The sequence below is a fragment of the Catharus ustulatus genome, chromosome 2 (genome assembly GCF_009819885.2).
Source record: "Catharus ustulatus isolate bCatUst1 chromosome 2, bCatUst1.pri.v2, whole genome shotgun sequence".
Taxonomy (NCBI): domain Eukaryota; kingdom Metazoa; phylum Chordata; class Aves; order Passeriformes; family Turdidae; genus Catharus; species Catharus ustulatus.
In genome coordinates, this window is record NC_046222.1 from 106,458,892 (window position 1) to 106,474,184 (window position 15,293).

Sequence of the window (15,293 nt, forward strand, 5' to 3'; positions counted from 1 at the left end):
AAGGCAAGGAGACAGCTGGCAAATGAGGACATCACATCACATCTTCCCACCCCAAAAATTCCTCACAAAGATCAGCAAGTCTCCAGCCAGCACATGAGGCAAGTTTATTTTTATCCCCCTCCCTTTCCCACTAATGAATGAGTTGCAGAGCAGGCACTTCCGTGAGGCACTGGGGAATAATTTGCATCCGATAATTGAAAGATTTCCCATTTCATAAGTGAGAAACTCTTCTTTTAGAGAGTCACTAGTAAATGCCCTAGTCGGGCTTAAGCAGCTATCACCATCAAAATTACTTACAAAATGCCACTTCACTAACTGCAGACAAGACTTAATTGTATAGAAACAAGCCTGGGAAGGTTTTTGAGTCTAGTCCACAGCTGGAGTCCACTCAGTAGGAACTATCTTCATGACAAAGATACTGCCAAATGAACAAACATTGCAGCTCAGCAGTGACAGGCCAAACAAAATCCAAATGCACACTATCAGAGGAAATCATCTCTGGGTTTCGTTTTATCACAGAGGTCCAGAGCTGAGTTCAGACAACAAACCTTGCGGAGCAATCCTCTGCTTTGGGGGATCTGCCTGAGAGCAGCTCACACGCAAGAGCAGCCATACACGTGAGGCTGGCTCGCCTCCTCAACATCTGCTCCCAGGTCAGGTCCAAACCTCCCAGAGTTAATCCAAGAAATGCATGCACCTGGTGCAGGATTAGCCATGAAAGATTATCCAAAAGTAACTGTGCTCTGACACAGCAGACAACACATCTGTGGTCACAGCCCAGCACAAAACAAACCACCTTTTGAGCCACACTCCTAAAGCAGGAGACCCAACACCTGATCACTGCTTAGTGTGGAGAGGTTGATCACCTAAATTGTGCTGATCCCACAGACTGCTTTGCAGAAGGATCCTATCAATGACAGGAAATAAAAACAGCTGGAAGCAAAACCAAGAGACTGACAAGATCCAAAAGAAAAGCTGTTTGTTGCAGAAAATGGGAGCAGCCTGACAAAACTAAAAACTGGTGTAGACCTAGGATTGATGTCTAATACCCCATACTGCCAAGCCAGCTTTCCAGGCCACTGGCAGAACATTTGCCCTGAGGAGTTTGTTGGATCTCTTGCCCAAACATATGACAGGATCTGCCACTAATCCACAGACCTTGAACACAAGGCAACAGTGGCAGACCCCTTCTCACCTCTCAGCAACTGGCAGCTGCACAGATTGTCTTTGTGGCCATACTCTTTGTCTTCCTCTGCCTTCCAAGTAAAACGGCCTCCCAGAATTTGGGTGGCCTTCATTTTTCTCAGTGCAGAACAAAGCCAAAGAACACCCTCAGAGGTGTCTAAAGCAACCACATTCTTTTGAGCAGAGAGAACTGCCCAAATGTGGAACTGCAGGAACTGCTGACCTTGACCACAAGACTAAAGCAGTTATCAGAGACTTTGGTACACCTGGAAACAGCACACAGCCAGCTTGCAAGCACATGAAGCATGCCAAACCAGCATGTTTCCAAGAGACAGCATCCATCCATACATAGTCATTCTGCACCCAAATTGACAGCAGAGCTGCACAGCCTCCTGCCAGAGGGTAACTAACTACAGGCTACAACCTCATCACAGTGCTGGGGCTGCCAGACCTCCCCCCCAGATCCCACTGTGAACACTCTTTATGAGCAGATTAAAGCCATGCCTAGCCTGAGCAATATGGCAGATTTTATAATTTTAACACAAGCCTAAAACAGTACTGCTAAGAGCAGCTTTCAAAACCAGCTAGAATTTGAAGCTCATCAAGAACTAAGATACGCTTACCAAGCTTCCCAAAGAAGCACTGAAGCAAAGAAGAGGATTTCTGAAAACAATTAGAAAGCTTTCCAGGAAACCTTTATGTTCTCTCCCTGTAACTCTAAGCCAGCAACTATCTTTATACAGTACAACTGGAACCCCAGGAAGATGTTTGCCTAGTTCACGTTCACAGAATAACTTGCTAACACTCTGATGACAACTGCAGGCTGAAGGCCTGTGAACTCAAGCTGACAAAAATAAGCAGCATTAAAATAAGTTCAGCTCCAATTTTCTGCTAGTTTTTACTTTTCATATGGCCAAAACGTTGAACTGTTCAGCTGTATATCCATTTCCAATGAAACAGTGTAAAACGATTTAAATATGAAACTGTACAGCACAAACACACATCACTGCATCTTCCCTTTCAATGGCCATTTTGTGCAAGGCATCACTAGAACCTTTTGTGGAACTCAGCAGAATAAAAACATTTTTTGTCCTCAGGCTGGCGAGCAGCAGTTGCCATGGAGGCAGGTTAATAACAGCCCAATGATTTGCCCAGAGCTGCCTGTGATCTTGGCTACAGATTTAACACACTCTCAGAAGGAGGCCAGCTAAAACAAAGACTGAGATTATTCTCTAGGGAATGAATGCTATTAAACACACACACACACACGAATATTCTTGCTAAAGGACAAAAATAAAGAGACGAGAAAGAAACAGGAACCAGCTATTCTTTTAATCTCCTGGAAGCTATCAGTCACAGGAAATTGGTAAAGGATGAACCTACATATGTACATAAATCAGCAATTGGTTGCTTAATGTATGATGAGCAATTATACAATCTGCTCAGCAGTGTAGTGCATATATGCAGGGGCTTAGCCATTCAATTTCCCATGCCAAACAGTGATTGTGTGGCTAAACCTCCTTTGCTACTTTACGTACAGCTTTCAGATTTAAACTCAGAATGGCAAGGTAATAGAGAATTAATGGAAAATGGTCTTAAAATAAAAAGAAAAAAGAAAAGAGGCAGTTCTCACACACTACCTCATCCTATTAAGGTTCAATCTATGTTTTGGAAATGACAAAAGACAATGCAATAGGATCAGGTAGCTTCCTTGAGTATTCCTAGGGCTTGCTCTAGGAAGATCATTCATCTTGAAGCCCAGACTTGAAAAGCTGAGACAGGCTGATGTTCAAAAGCCATCCCTCAAATCAAAGCATGGAAAACATGATGCAAAGAAGGAATATCCACACCTCCTGGACAGAAAACGAGCCTATTGCCTAATATTCCAAACACCTCCTAGGTTGAGCTAGTGCCTCAATGCATCTCAGGTTCTAACTGCTGGCCCATAGTCAAGGTCACTATTGAACAAAAAACCAAGAAAACCTGAAAGGAGCTTTGAAAAGTTTTCCATTTCAGGGAGCTAAACCTCCAGAACCCCATGACTGTCTTTGAGTTAGTTCCAACTTTATTTTTCTTAGAAGTCTGGTTTCTTCCCCTTCCATGAAAGATAAAGCAATGGACATAATTTTCTCCTCATCTCTTACTTCCTGTAATTGTGTAACACATTTTAAGAAATGCTGTCTTTGTTATGATACCAGTCCAGTTAATACATGGCAGAAATTGTACCTCATGTTCCACCACAGAACCACATGCTCTGTTGGCTTCAGCACCACAGCTCAGGGAGCATGTGGAGAGGAACTGCTTTAAAAAAATGAAGGTTGCAAGAAAACCAAGGGGAAAAAAAGCTCTAAATAACACCCTAATTGAAAGCACTAGATAACATCTTAAATGCAGCCATCACATGTAAATCGGGCTCATTACTACACATCCATAGGAGCCTAGTGTTGGTAGCATTACTCCCATTTCACACATAAATATAAGAGGACAACTCAGTACTTAACATTCACCTCCTGCTTCCCCAGTGCTTAAGATTACCAACACCAAGCATGAATAATACCCTTGGAGGCCTAAATCACCATGGATTTTTGTCAGAAAATGAACTTTATCTGTCAATGAAAGCAAACGCCAATTTTACTGTCTGCCACCCACCTTATTTTTGAAAATTTCCATTCTGAATGGCTTACACATGCTAGGATGTACGTTTTCCTACCTGCTGCACGATTGGCGGCCACAGGAGAAGCAGTGAGAGATGTGGGAATAGGCTAATACCTCAGAAGCAAAACTGGAATTTACCTCTTTCTTCTCTGCGTGAGACTAAGCCAGTACCTGGCAATAAGGCAACTCCTCACATCTGTCACCCACACCTGCAGTCAAGGGTCAGTGGCAACAACACAAGATAAAATATTTCACCTTATGAGCGTAAGTTTTAAGCCTGTGACAAATTTCTCTCCATGCGTTACTAAGGGACTAAAATAAAAAGGCTCTGCATTAAATCACATGGAAGTCTTTGCTCTTCCTGTTCATCTTCAATTTTGCTGATTTACGAAATGTGACACAAAGCTAAACTGTTATTACTACTTAGAATAAATGTTCACTCACCACACTTCTGGATTAAAAAGACTAAATAAGTGATGAACTCAAACAGAGAAAATCCTTTCTTCTCCTCCCATAAACCTCTTAAGGCTCTTCCACAGAAAACTTCAAGTTCAGTGTTTCCTAATTTTGCCTTTTTGTCCTACACAAATAAGAATTTGTGAAATCAACTTATACTGAAAATTAACTAACGAGAGCTAGAAAACTTATTGTAAATGCTCTTTAGTCTAGCCAGATTGATGATCTCCCCACTGTATTTGCATTCCCCTCTTCCAGGGTTGTTAATCAATAACTCCTTCCTGGCCAGCAGAGTTCCTGTGATGGAGGGGACATGACCTTTGGAGAACACTGCCATCAGGGCTGCCACAAAGGATCAGACCTGAAATGCAGTAAGACCACCTCTGTTACCCTTCCAAGTGGCCAGCACAAGATGCTTCTTTCAAGTAAAAACCTGTGAGATCTGGGGTAGTCTGATCCATCCAGTAAACCTCACCCCAACCTCTACTGTTTAAGAGCTACCTGAAGAAGTAGCTACTTTCTGAAGGTCATCAGCTTTAATTGCAATTTCTCCAGTTATTCTTGATACAGATACAAGATATTTGGTTTCAGCACTGTCATACAGCTAGTTCCCCTCTTCTGAGAGGGTATTTTTGCTGTTATCAGTTAGATGCTTCCATATTCTTGTGTAGAAGACAACTAAAAGTCCTTGCTCACACTTCCTGTGCTGGAAACCAACACAGAGAAAGCAGAACAGTTGGTGCACACTAAGAACAGGCATCTCACAGCCTGGAGGAACCATTAGCAGACCCTTCTTCAAACCCACAAAGCACTGAGTATCTCTGTGGTACCATATGAGTAATGATGGTAAGTGGCTCCTGAATTTGTCTGAAAAAAGTCCAGTAAGCATAGGTTTAAAATCAAGCATATTTTTTTTCTACCATGATTACAAAAACTCCACAAACAAACAAACAAACAAACAAACAATCCCAAACAAACGGAACAGTCTTTCAGAGGTTATCAGTGTTCATCCACAGCAAAAGCTATTTTTTTTCCTCTCACAAAAGAAAAAATTATGTTCAAATTGGAGAAGAGGCTGTTTTACCAATGCAGGATTTGTTTCTTCTGGATGGTGTTAAATGATGCAGAGAAGACTCTAAGAACAGATAGCAGTAATCATAACCCTCTTTTTTTTCCCCTCCAAATCTCTTCTTCCCAAATCAGCAGTTCTTACAGGAAAAAAAATTGCACTCCCATTGCAGGAACCAAACCTGTTTCATGCAAAGACAGATTATCTGAATGAATTTTTTACATGCCTTATCTAGCTTACCTTCTTAAAATTTAGTGAAATACACATACTCCCCATCTATATCATTCCAACCTCTGCAAGGCTCATTAAGCTCACAGGTGTTCTGAAGCCATCTTTTTCAGACAGTAAAATCTATGGGAGAGGAATCACTGCATCCATACTTATTGCAAGTGCCCATCCCAGGTGTTTGCTGTATGAGAGAAAGGAGTCAGACCTGCACAGGAAGAGCACTGCTGCCCCATGAGATGGTGGGATGGGAGAATTGCTCTTGTCTCTTTATTGCTTTTGGACAAAGGTCAGGCAGAACTTCATTTTAATTCATGTCTTCCCTGTTTTACTTTTGGCCTATGAAACAGTGGAATCCACAGCAGAAGAAAAATACCTAATTTATACTTTGGAAAAGGCCTGACTTCAAACAGATTTCAATGGGAATTCTTGAGGAGGGATATTTCTTAGCTCTAAGCTACTTCTGCAGTAAAAAAATTAAGTTGGTGATTTAAAAAAGAGACTTCTTACTTAGGGAACAGATCAGGCATTACTGACATAAGCTTTGGCATTATTTTTCCTTGACTTGTTCTAGTATTGACTATCCAAAATAACCCTCGGGATTCAGCATAGCTTGAGCATGTGGAAGTGCTCATTGGCACACAGAGCTCAAAGTTCAAACACATTGCACCAGCAAGGGCATCTGCTGGTCCAAAGTGGGCTGTAATTCTCATCAACAGCTCACTGCTCAACAGGTCTGAAGACCATCTTTCATTTCTGCCCTTGTCCTGGCCTGCCTTCCCTCACTTCCCTTATTTTTTCCTTCTTGAAGAAATGCTCAGCAGGGCCAACATGCAGGAACTGGTGCTTCAATATGTGCCAGCCCAGGCAATCATTTTGGAAAAACTCAAGGTAGAAAGGTAAAAGAGATGAAGCAATGGGCAGACTGCCAAAAATATCCAAATGCCTGAAGGTCTAGACAAGCTCAGTGTGGAAACACAAAGGCACCTAGGCATTTCAGTTCCAGGGGTGACTTCCATAGCTCTGTGTAAATCTGTAAGGACATTTGAGTTTCCTTGATCCAACCATCCTCCAGACCCACCTGTACCTTGGCTGACATGATTTTGAAAGCTGACTTTTACTTCAATCAAAGGTGAATATCTTACCTGGAAGACTGGAGTTGAAACTCTTAGCTCCACCCTTCTGCCAGCTGTAACTCACCTCACCCTCCACCAGCCTTCAGCACTCAGCAGGAGAGCAAGACTTTTGCCACACTGGATTTCAGCCACCGCTATCGACCGCTTCCCCAGCTGACTCCTCCCTAAGCTATAAAGAAGCAAACAAGAAACACAACCTCTCTCTCCCTAGAGCTGAAAACAGGACCAAAACCTGTGTGTGTGTGTATGTGTGTGTGTATGTATTCCAGCCTGGTAGATCTCAGATTCAGAAGGTAAATTCTCAATTTAAGAGATAACTGAAGATGCAAAGATCTTCCCAGACATCTACCCAACTGTGGAACAAGAGGAGTAATAAGAAAACTGAACTGTGACTGTAAAAGTCCTTTGCCCTGCAACAGCTTTCATGCAATTATTTCCTCAGCTGAATCCCCACCACATCATTTCCAAAACTTGAGCTTGTTTCAGTAAAGGAGCAGTAAGGCTGTTCCAGTGAGATATTCCACATTCACATGCCTTTATGTGCTCACAAAGCAGCTGAAACACTTCCCAGCATCTGGGGGAAGCAAGTTTAAAAAAAAAAAAAAAAAAAAGATTTCCATAAAGCAAACAACATTCCCCAACCTGGAATGGTGCCTATGCTCATGTTGAACAACTACTGCAAAGTTTCTCTTTCTAGAGAAAAAGATGGTACTTTGCTTTCTGGGGAAAAAAATATTTTAGCATTTTGAAAGGCTCATTGAGCATGCAGGTGTTCTGGGGATGTCTTGGCTCCAGCACTGCAGTGAATCTCCCACACTGACTCTTCCCTTGCTGCTCAAGAGCTGGATTCAAGCTTAAATTAGGAAAGTGAGATCATGCTGTATGTGGAGATCCTGGGAGAAGAGGTGGATGCTGTGAGGACTGCCACAGAGGTGCCCTCATAGTGATGTCCATTTGGACACTGACAGAGGAGAAAAAGGCACCTGAGAAGTCCTGTGGTTTGTCAAAGGGGCAGAGGTCATCTCAGCACAGCAGCCAATGCCACATGGCAGTGGGGAGCTGTAGGCCAGTGCTGAAGGGAGGCATCTTACAGCAGGAATTTGTGTTGGGAATGAAGCGACATCTTCCTTCTAAGCTAAGAGCAAAGATCAGTACTTTCAAAGTGGTTAATCCATCACTGGCAGGTTGGTTTTACTCAAGACCTGTTCAGAGAGGTTTTGTTGTTGCCTAAAAGACTTATAATTTCTTTAAGTGCAGCCATTTAAAACATCTTCCCTTGAACTGGCATTTCTGGGCCCTGTTAGAGGGGTTTTTTTAACACCATCAAAAAGAACCCTTTCATCCTCAAGGGCTTCATGACAGGCATATTTACCTACATGTTAGCTCAGAAAGATTCCCAAGGCAGACTGAAAAGGGTTGAGTTGCCTAAACAAGGGTTTCTAGCACCATTTTAGGTGCCAGACTCCCAGCTGCTGTAACAGAAGGCTGTGCATCTCCATGTCCTGGCTCATCTGTGCCAGCACATATGGACATGTCTCATCACTGGGGACAGCTGAAGGGGCCCAAGACCCTGATAACCAGGGTCCAGCCTGCTCCTTCCATGTCCTTCACAACCCAGGGAGGCAGCACTCATTATCTACCACTACTTCCTGAAGCATTTCTTTTGTGTGTAAAATATCCCATGTGCACTAAACTGAAGTTTGGAAATGTCCTCTGGCAGCCCCAAACCTGTCACCCAGGTAACTTGTCATAAAATGTGGTCAGAATAAATACTGATACTGAAGACACTGATCATAATTTGTGAGCTAAGCATTTTGGGGGAAAAAAAGTCATTTGAAATACATAAACATTTGAATCCTAAAGCACAAGAGTAGGAAAATATAATGGAAAGGGGAAGAATGAGGCAGCAGGCTTTGGTGAATATTTCCCTGCATTGCTATTAAAGGCTCTGATGCGGAGGCAGGCATCTCCAGCAAACAAGCTGTCAAGCAGGCTTCAGTCACTCAGCTCCATAAAGAGAAGAGGATTCTGCATAGAGCTAGCTGCAAAGGCTGTCTCTGAGTATATATATCCCTTGCTGTGCTATCCATCAATCAGACTGGCATTTTCTAATATGATCAATCATAGTCTTGATTTCAGGTGCTTTTCTGAGATGCTTCAAAACTCAATTTTCCCCCACAGACCCTTGAAATAGAGCTTTGTGAAAACTAAATAGGATCTTCTTGAGGTCTCAAGCCAGACATCAAAAGGACAGGCATGTAGAATCACCAAACCATTTTACAGCCTCACCTGAAATCCTCCTCTAGACTCTCACATATGCACTTAGTGCTTCTACAAGGGGAAAATGCAAACCAAACCACAGAATATTGTCTAGGAAGCATACTGTAGGATACCAGTGAGTCAGATGTGCTGTCACTGCTTTAGTGTCATTTCTGCATTTGTGGCTGATGAGTCTGATAGATTCATCTGCATAAACCCCCATACTATTTCATCTTATCCATAAACAGCTTTCAAGCAATTGGGAACACAGTTAAAAGGAAGCTGTCCCTCACACCACCATTATTGTCTTTCAAGCATTAACAAGGAAATTCAAATTTATGTCACGTGTTCATACAAAAGTAGATTCCTGACAGCCTTAACAAACAAAACAAGAAAAACAGAGGACCATTTATCTTAAATTGTTAGGACTACTGCAAAGCATTAAGTTTATGCTACTACCATTTCTGAACTCTTCATTTCCCTTTCACCCAGCCCTTTATTTACCTTGAATCCCCAAAGGACTAATATTGCCTCTCAATGCTGGCACATGATGGTACCGGTGTGGCCTTGAACTCCTGTACATCCAGTGGTACCTGCCAATTTCCATTTCTGGTCTGGTGATCACTGCCAATTTTAGGTGGTAAAAAGTCAGTGTCACCAGCAAGTTTTAGATCAGTACTTTCAGTCATTTAAAAACAAGAGCCCAAAAAACCACACTGTAGTTTCAGAACTGAAACAACACAACCTTAGAGACTAAGGGAAGAGATTAGGAGGGATGATCAACAGGGAAATGCTCACACAGGTGTTAAGAAAGGTTGAATAGCTGAAACTCCACCTAGGATTTGAGTTAATACACAAAAGGAAGGGCTCTCTATTCCTTACCCCCACCCATTCTCATGTCTCCCTCTCTTTGTCCATGACAAAAAGCTCTGCTAGAGAAGTAAAGGAAGGTAAAAACATGGAAAATCACATTACCTGTTTTTTAAAAAGACTAATGCTGTCAAAGAAAAAGGTTATTGCTTTATGTCAGGGTAGGGCAAACACAAAGATTTGCTCTGATACTCTCTTACATTAAAAAAATAAAGGTTTGTGGGCTTTATTTCACCTAGGCTCTGCTCACATCCAAAACTCTGGACCAAGTGTATTGAAAACAATTTGCTCCAGGTTCATGGCCAAGAAGAGGAGTCCTTGTCTTTTCAGAGGAAGCCCAGCAACAAGACCCACATGCAGTAACTCACCTCACACACTCACACACTCATTGGCACAGGGTTTCTGTGCCCCTGGAAGAGGCGGAAAACAGCATCAAACCACTTTTGAGCCTCCATGTTTCCCATTGGTACCACTATGACCTTGTCAAAGCTGTCAGGGTGAGACTGCCAGTCCTTTATTCAAAATGCACCAGAGTCCCCTTCTGCAGTGGTTAAATGAGAAAGCAACCATCATTTCTGGCTGAAGCAAATCAAATTTGGCAGCATTTGGGTACGTGGAGAAAATGAAGGTTGTGAGGATGAAAATGCCATCTACTGTAGACTAGATTAGAGAAAAATTTCAGGGGGCAGAAGTAGAAATGCCATCAATTTCTAGCCTATGAGGGGCTCAGAAGGTCCTGGATCTAGTTACCCTCATGTGGTTTTGCTGCTTGTGCAATGAGAAGTTTGGCACAGCCACATTTGTGTACGTCAAGAAGAGAAAAAAATCTTGGCCTTGAATCCAAATGCTAGATCTAGAGATTTAAACTAAGAATTCGTTTCTCTTCTTTATCAACAAACAAACTCCAGTATTAAGAGGTTTTTGAGTTTTGTACATAAATTTAGCATCAATGACTCTCTAAAGGATGCTCTGTGGCTTGGTCATTTTCCCCTCTCTGTATCTCACACACAAACCAGCAAGCAGGTATCACTAAATCTTCCACAGAAGACATTTTCTGTATTGTAGGGCTCACTCTTCCTCTTAGGAAAGACAAGTTCCACATCTTATGAGCAGAACAAAATTCAAAATGTGTTGAAAGTACTGTTCCAAAATGACTGCACATTCTCAGGATGATATCATCTCCTTCAGCTCAGAGAGGAACAATCCTGCTTGGGAGATCACAAGGAATGCCATAATAATTGAATTGGATACAAAATGGAAAACTGAATTCTTTGCTAGTACTGCATACTCCTCTTCGCTGCCTCTCCAACGTCTACTCCCTGCCTTTTGAAGCCACTTACTGCACACTGGTAACAGATTAATTTTTTTTTTTTTAAACTAAAATGAAAAATAAACAGCTGCAAAGATTTCCAAAAAGATAAGAATTATTCATTTGCACTGCAGCAGCATCTAAACCAAACTTTCAACACCAAGATTTTATCCTTCTAGCTTGAACCCACAGTTTGAGATTTCTCCAATAGTGGCCACAAATGCACTTGTTCAGAGCAGCAGAGCAGGCTGCATCTTTTCTCCCTTAGCCTGGGGGAATGCCAGTGAAGTCACCTGTCTCCTGCGGTACAAACATCAAACCCTGAAACACAGAGACATCACATAAACTTTGTAGCATCATTTCTGAAAGTGAAAATATTCTATGGAGTTGGTTTCTTTAATTAGCAATTTCTGGTTTTGCAGTAACAGGGCTTCTTTCATGAGGAGGCAGCTCAAGCTCCATAAGAAATCTCAGTTTTTCCACTGCTCTGCAAAGAGCCACTTAGCAATGGCTGTTTGGTAGCCCTTTGTGCATGCCTGGCACGACCTTTGAAGCTGAAGAGTATCACTGGATGACTTTGCTGGGACCCACCCAGGCCCACTCATGTAAAATCAACACCAGGTCAAAAGCTCCCCAGGCTCCAGTGGCACAACAACTACTGCACACAGACCATATCCATTGGAATTTAACTCTGGACCCTGAATAGTTGGGAAAGGAAACTGGCTTAAGGGCTTCTTTACTTTTTGCTTTTTGAGTAACTAACTGCACTAATTGCATTCCCTGGTCTAGGTTACAATACTCTCCACCCCCAGCCAAGCTCCCACGGCTCTCCTGTCAGAACCAGGTTGTCCTCAATCCTGCACAGACACAGCAGCTACAGAACTGACAATGTTTTCGTGTCACACCACGCAGGCACACGGATGGCGGCTGTGGTGTTCAATATTCATTGGGATGAATCATCTGCATGCCTGTAATCAAATTCACAGTGCTCAACATCCTGAAGCTTGCTGCCTTTGTCATATGTTTATAGAGGAAACACAGTTTTGATATTCATCTGTCTCAGCTGATGAAGCACTCCATGGTAGCAAAGAGAGGGCGTTGTTTGGTCATTGATGGTCTGGTGATGAATACTGGACAAGGAGCAAGACTGGGCAGAAAATGGGGGAAGGGTCAGAGTAACTGAAGGAGACCTTCCCCCCCCTTTGCCCCCTTTGCTGCAAAATCCATTGTGTGCGTACAGTGCCATCTGGGTTCCCCCACCCCCCGTTATCATATCCCATGGCACATATGTCTAGGTTTTCTGCTCTCACGAGGTTGTTCAGACCAGCATGAGTACATTCTCTGAGTATTTTTCAACCCCCTCCTATTTAGAAACCAAATCCTATTCATTAAAACCTAAATCACTAAGCCTGCCAAATTATTATCCCCAGAATATCGCGTGTCCCAGATTCTCCCAGGGCTGGACCTCTCTTCCTACAGTCGTATTCTTCAGGGACTTATACTTAGAGCAGTTACTGTTGTCAGTGGATCTGAAACACCAATCAGCTGCTTTAAATGGGAAAAAACATGCAGTGTGCTACAAATCTTTGAGTGGCATGACAGCTCTGATACCACTGTCTGAGCCTAACGTTATGTGGGCACCTTTAAATTTTTGGTTGATGATCACAACACGTATTTTTTAAAATACATTTTTCAATTTGCTATTACGAAAAGTACATCTGTGATGCATCAAAATGTCATAAACTCAGTGTGTAAAAATAACTTTGCTAAAGTGAAATAAACTGCACGACAATCCATTTCTTTCTCACATCGCGCTTTACAGCTTCATTTAAACACAACTGCACAACTGTGTGCAATAGTGTAAGAGAAGCAATGTATTTTCTTTCTTTTTTGACTTGTATATACTTCTCCATTTAGACCTTAAAAGTAAAACATGGCTTCATATACCATAAAAATAACAAAGCTCGCAGCTATTACTGAGCACAAGGTCTTCTTTTATCAAGACAACATAAGCAGGGAAGAGCCAATTAAAAGGGACCTTTGGTACAGCTGCTCAAACTGGTCTTCATTATTTCTCAGCACAGCATAGGCAATTTGAACATCATATGTATTCATATAAGGAACCTAAACCCCAGTGTCATGGCTTTCTTCCATCCCCTGTGTAATTAGTGGATTCACCATGGTCATCCCCAATTGGGGTTTATTTTCTTTTTTTCTTCTTTTCCTTTTTTTTTTTTTTTTTTAATTTTGCAACTTGGTAGTATTTCTCACAGTTAGATGAAAAGGGAAACTTCTTGTCTCTGTTAATGTGTATCAGGATCTATATCCTTCACTGCTGATGCAAAACGGCATTTCGTTTTTCTTATTTATTCCACCTCAGTAAATCTGCCTGCCCAGTCCTCACGTTTTGATTTAATTTAATGCCTGCAAGATAAACCCTGTCATTTGTAATAATTTGTAAACCTTCATCTTTAAAATGCATCCAATCTGTCCTGCAGCCCTGCGAAGTATCTGTTAAACATTTTGCTTCAGCTTTCATGGTGTTCTCCTCTGATAAGGGTTGCCGATACACAGCATAAAGCTGACTTATTTCTTATCTCCATCAACATGAGGGTTGTCCCAATTCCAATTAAAAAAACTGGGGCAGCAGTCACTCATCTGGGTGCAGAGAAGCAAATGTCAGATAAACACTGAATCCATCAGCTGGGTAGCATCTCTGCCTGAATCAGGCAGGGGATTCATGAAAATTATAACAAGATGGAATGGGAATTCTATAAAGTTTAGCAAATTTTAACAATCTAAATAATTTTCAATCATTTTCATTTATCAATCTGTAATTATTCATAAAGCACATTAGCTTGTGCAAATTGTCTCAGCTACACTGCAGTCCAAAATAGCTGGCTGTCCACATTTGCCACAGAGATGGGATACACAAATCAATACCTGTGTGGCACCACTGCTCACGTATGACTGCTTTAGGTGCTCAGACTGAAAACAGACCTCACTGTTCATGCCAAGTGCTCTGACAGCATTGCTCTCCAGGCTTCTCCCAAGTACTGGGAGCCCTGCACACAGACAGCATGTAGTCTTAGCCAAACTTCCTCCAAGTATTTACTGCACAAAACTGCAGCACATCATCAAGAAGCACTTGCATTGGAAACACACCCCAGAAATATGCAGTTTAAAATTCTGGCAAAGGGAAAATAACTCTTAGCTTAAAAGCATGATTTGCTATTAGCTAAATACAGATACTTTAGCCAAAACTTGGCAGTGAAAAGCATAAGGAGTGTGAACTTGAATACCCAATGCTCATGATCTTCCCTTGCTCATCCTTAGCAATAGCAGCATCTCCCAAACCTCTTCAGATGATGGTTTATTTCCTTAGCTTTTGCAATTAATTTCTAGAAGGAAGAGTTAAAAGACCCTGTGATAGGACTTCAACTGCTTCAAGTTGTGGCAGTTGCCTTGAAATCATTGGATCTAGGGCATCTCATAAAGGATAGCCATTACCAAGTCCAGGTGGGATCCTAGAGGAAGAAGAAAATGTTGCAAGGTTGGCAAGCATGTGAGGCATAACAAGTAAGAGATGTGGTCCAGAGAGTAAATGAAGGAGTCCTCTTCTGTTCTATACCCCAAAATAAAGCAGCAGCATTTTCCTGTGAGTATCTTTGCACAGAGAAAAAGCCCATTTCCCTCCACAGGAGCTGCTGGTGAAAGAGCCCTATTGAAAAATTCTGACATTTGAGAGGCACCTGATGCCTGCTGAGCCCATCTGAAAACCCAACTGGACTCGACAGATTTACCACTTTGGAAAATCTGCTCCTCAAAACCGAATGCATCTCCTCCATGACTACCTCACAGCAGTAACTTTGCAGGGGGATCTGGTGTATTTGCTTTGCTATAGAAATCAGGAGTGGGACTGTTTCAGCTTTCTGCATTTTAATTTGCTGTGAAGCTTACTGAGAATTTAAGTGAAGAGAAATACAGAGCATAACATGGGAGACCATGTGTTACTTTCAGGAACTGGAGAACCGGCAAGAACAAAGCCTACAAGTGTTACATACATAGACTTACGTAACAGATCCTAAGTCAAAAATTATCATAGAAAAAGCTAAGAAATTGTGGTAAC

The 15,293-nt window shown here is 42.0% G+C and overlaps 1 protein-coding gene across 11 annotated transcripts in view; it reads right to left on the bottom strand.

Moving 5' to 3' along the window:
• Nucleotides 1-15,293, bottom strand: part of GPM6B (glycoprotein M6B) — a 108,401-nt gene that overhangs the window by 15,185 nt on the left and 77,923 nt on the right. For 6 of the 11 annotated variants that reach the window (XM_033053334.2, XM_033053332.1, XM_033053329.1 and 3 more), the window contains exon 2: nucleotides 9,490-9,609. The exons of the other annotated variants lie outside the window; for them this stretch is intronic. In XM_033053334.2, coding sequence (XP_032909225.1) covers nucleotides 9,490-9,609 — 120 coding nt within the window. The remainder of the gene's footprint in view (nucleotides 1-9,489; nucleotides 9,610-15,293) is intronic. 11 annotated transcript variants of the gene reach the window in all.